This window comes from Cynocephalus volans, chromosome X (assembly GCF_027409185.1).
Source record: "Cynocephalus volans isolate mCynVol1 chromosome X, mCynVol1.pri, whole genome shotgun sequence".
Classification (NCBI taxonomy): Eukaryota; Metazoa; Chordata; class Mammalia; order Dermoptera; family Cynocephalidae; genus Cynocephalus; species Cynocephalus volans.
The window spans coordinates 28,877,850-28,880,280 of record NC_084478.1 but is presented as its reverse complement, the minus strand read 5'-3'; the positions used below and the strand labels follow the sequence as shown (position 1 = coordinate 28,880,280).

General features: G+C 43.6%; 1 protein-coding gene across 1 annotated transcript; it reads left to right on the top strand.

The window, feature by feature from the left end:
- Positions 1-360: 360 nt before the first annotated feature.
- On the top strand, positions 361-2,199 carry LOC134367699 (probable ATP-dependent RNA helicase DDX53; the record flags this gene model as incomplete). Its single annotated transcript, XM_063084441.1, has 1 exon — positions 361-2,199. A coding segment is annotated over exon 1 (1,839 nt), but the record flags the coding sequence as incomplete, so codon positions are not given.
- Positions 2,200-2,431: the final 232 nt, after the last annotated feature.

The window sequence follows — 2,431 nt, the reverse complement described above, 5'->3', positions numbered from 1 at the left end:
TCAAGGTTGCCCCCAAGCTGAGCCAGAACTATCATGACGAGAGTGAGAGCGAGCTGGACACTCAGGTCACAAAAGTTAGGAAGGCGCTCTCTCAGGGTCCTGTAATTGCTGGCAGGGTCAGCCCCTGAGAGGGAGTGCCTCTTTAAATGTACATCACAGCCACCTGCTTACATCACACTAGTCCCGGCCCCGTGATTGGTCAGGCATTCAACGCCCCTCCCCTCTGCAGCCTCAAACACTGGTTGCTTAGGTAACAGCCGCTTCAAAGCCTGCAGAGTGGGAGGCGGCAGACCAGACCTTCTCGCATCTCCTGACCGTATGTAGGCCAGAAGCTGGCACCGACACTACCTCTACCCTACAATGTCCCGGGTCCCGGACTGGAAGAGGGCAGAGCGTAGTCCAGGAGCTCCTGGGGCCAGCTGCGATGACAGAGGTGGCAGAGGCAGCAGTTGGAATGGCCCCTCAGGCGGTTTGGGTCCTAGAGCCGCAGGCTCCCATGAACCACCACTCTGCTTTAGACTGGAGAACCACCTGGTTGGCTCAGTCATTGGTCGTGGTGGGTCAAAAATAAAAGACCTACAGCGTTCGACAAACACTAAAATACAGATAAAAAAGGGGGACTGCGAAGCAGTAGTGAAAATTTTTGGCAGCAAAGATATGAAAGCAAAGGCCAAGGCAGCTATAGATACTCTTATTAAAAGACAAGAAAGGTACCGTTCAGAATCGGATGTGGATAATGCTGCGTCCCAACCTCCTGTTGGGAGAGACGTAAGCACAGTTAACGTTGTCAGAGAAGCTCCGCCATTGATGGATTTGGATCGTATTAAGGCAGAAGCCGTGGCGTGGGAAAAAAGAAAGTGGGCAGATTTACCACCAATTAAGAAAGACTTTTACACAGAATCCAAAGCTACAAGCTCCATGTCTAAAGAACAGGTAGACAAGTGGAGGAAAGAAAATTACAACGTAATGTGTGATGACTTGAAAGATGGTGAGAAGCGTCCCATCCCTAATCCAGCTTGTGAATTTGAGGACGCTTTCCGTCCGTACACAGAACTTATGAAAAGCATAACAAGGGCGGGTTTTCAAAAACCAACACCAATTCAGGCACAGGCATGGCCCATTGCCTTAAAAGGAGTAGATCTTATAGGAGTTGCCCAAACTGGCACAGGCAAAACATTGTCCTACTTAATGCCTGGGTTTATTCATCTTGATGGTCAACCGATATCTAGAGAACAAAGGAATGGACCTGGCATGCTAGTCCTCACTCCCACCAGAGAATTAGCTCTTCAGGTGGAAGCTGAATGTTCTAAATATTCATATAAAGGTCTGAAAAGTATTTGTATACATGGTGGTAGAAATAGAGAAGGACAAATTCAAGGCATTACCAAAAGTGTAGATATCATTATTGCAACTCCTGGAAGACTGAATGACCTGCAAATGAATAAGTTTGTTGACCTACGAAGCATAACCTACTTGGTCTTAGATGAGGCAGATAAAATGCTACATCTGGGGCTTGAGCACCAGATTAAGAAAATTTTGTTAGATGTGCGCCCAGATCGGCAGACTGTTATGACAAGTGCAACTTGGCCAGATTCTGTCCGTAGACTTGCACAGTCTTATTTGAAAGAGCCTATGATTGTTTATGTTGGCACTCTGGATCTAGTTGCTGTAAACACAGTGAAGCAAAATATAATCGTTACCACAGAAGCAGAAAAACGAGCTCTTATCCAAGAATTCCTAGAGAATATGTCACCAAAAGACAAAGTCATAGTGTTTGTCAACCGAAAACTTGTTGTTGATGACTTATCAAGTGATTTTGGTATCCAAGGCCTCCCTGTGCAATCACTACATGGTGACAGAGAGCTATGTGATCGAGAGGAAGCATTAGAAGACTTTAAAAGTGGAAAAGTGAAGATATTGATTACAACTGATTTAGTATCCCGAGGACTTGATGTTAACGATATCACACACGTATATAATTATGATTTCCCACAAAACATTGAAGAATATATCCACAGAGTAGGACGTACTGGACGAGCAGGAAAGACTGGAACGTCAATTTCCCTTATCACTCAAGATAATTCAAAGATTGCCAATGAATTGATTCAAATTCTGAAAAGAGCAAATCAGAGTGTCCCAGAAGATCTTGTAGCGATGGCCAAGCGATACAACTTCCATAAACAAAAAAAGGGGACACAGAAAAAAGACCAGGAAAATCTTGAGGAAAACCCAAGAAGAATTATGTTTACATTGAAAAGTTGTACCAGCTACGGGAAGATTTAAGGCATTTTGAACATACACAGTATTCAAGATACATAAGAAAGTTATTGGAAACATACTGGCAGTTTGAAGACATAACTGATTCTTAAATAACTCTAAGCTTTCAATATTGTGTATGTTCTTTAATAAAAAAAATGTTTTTAAAATGAGA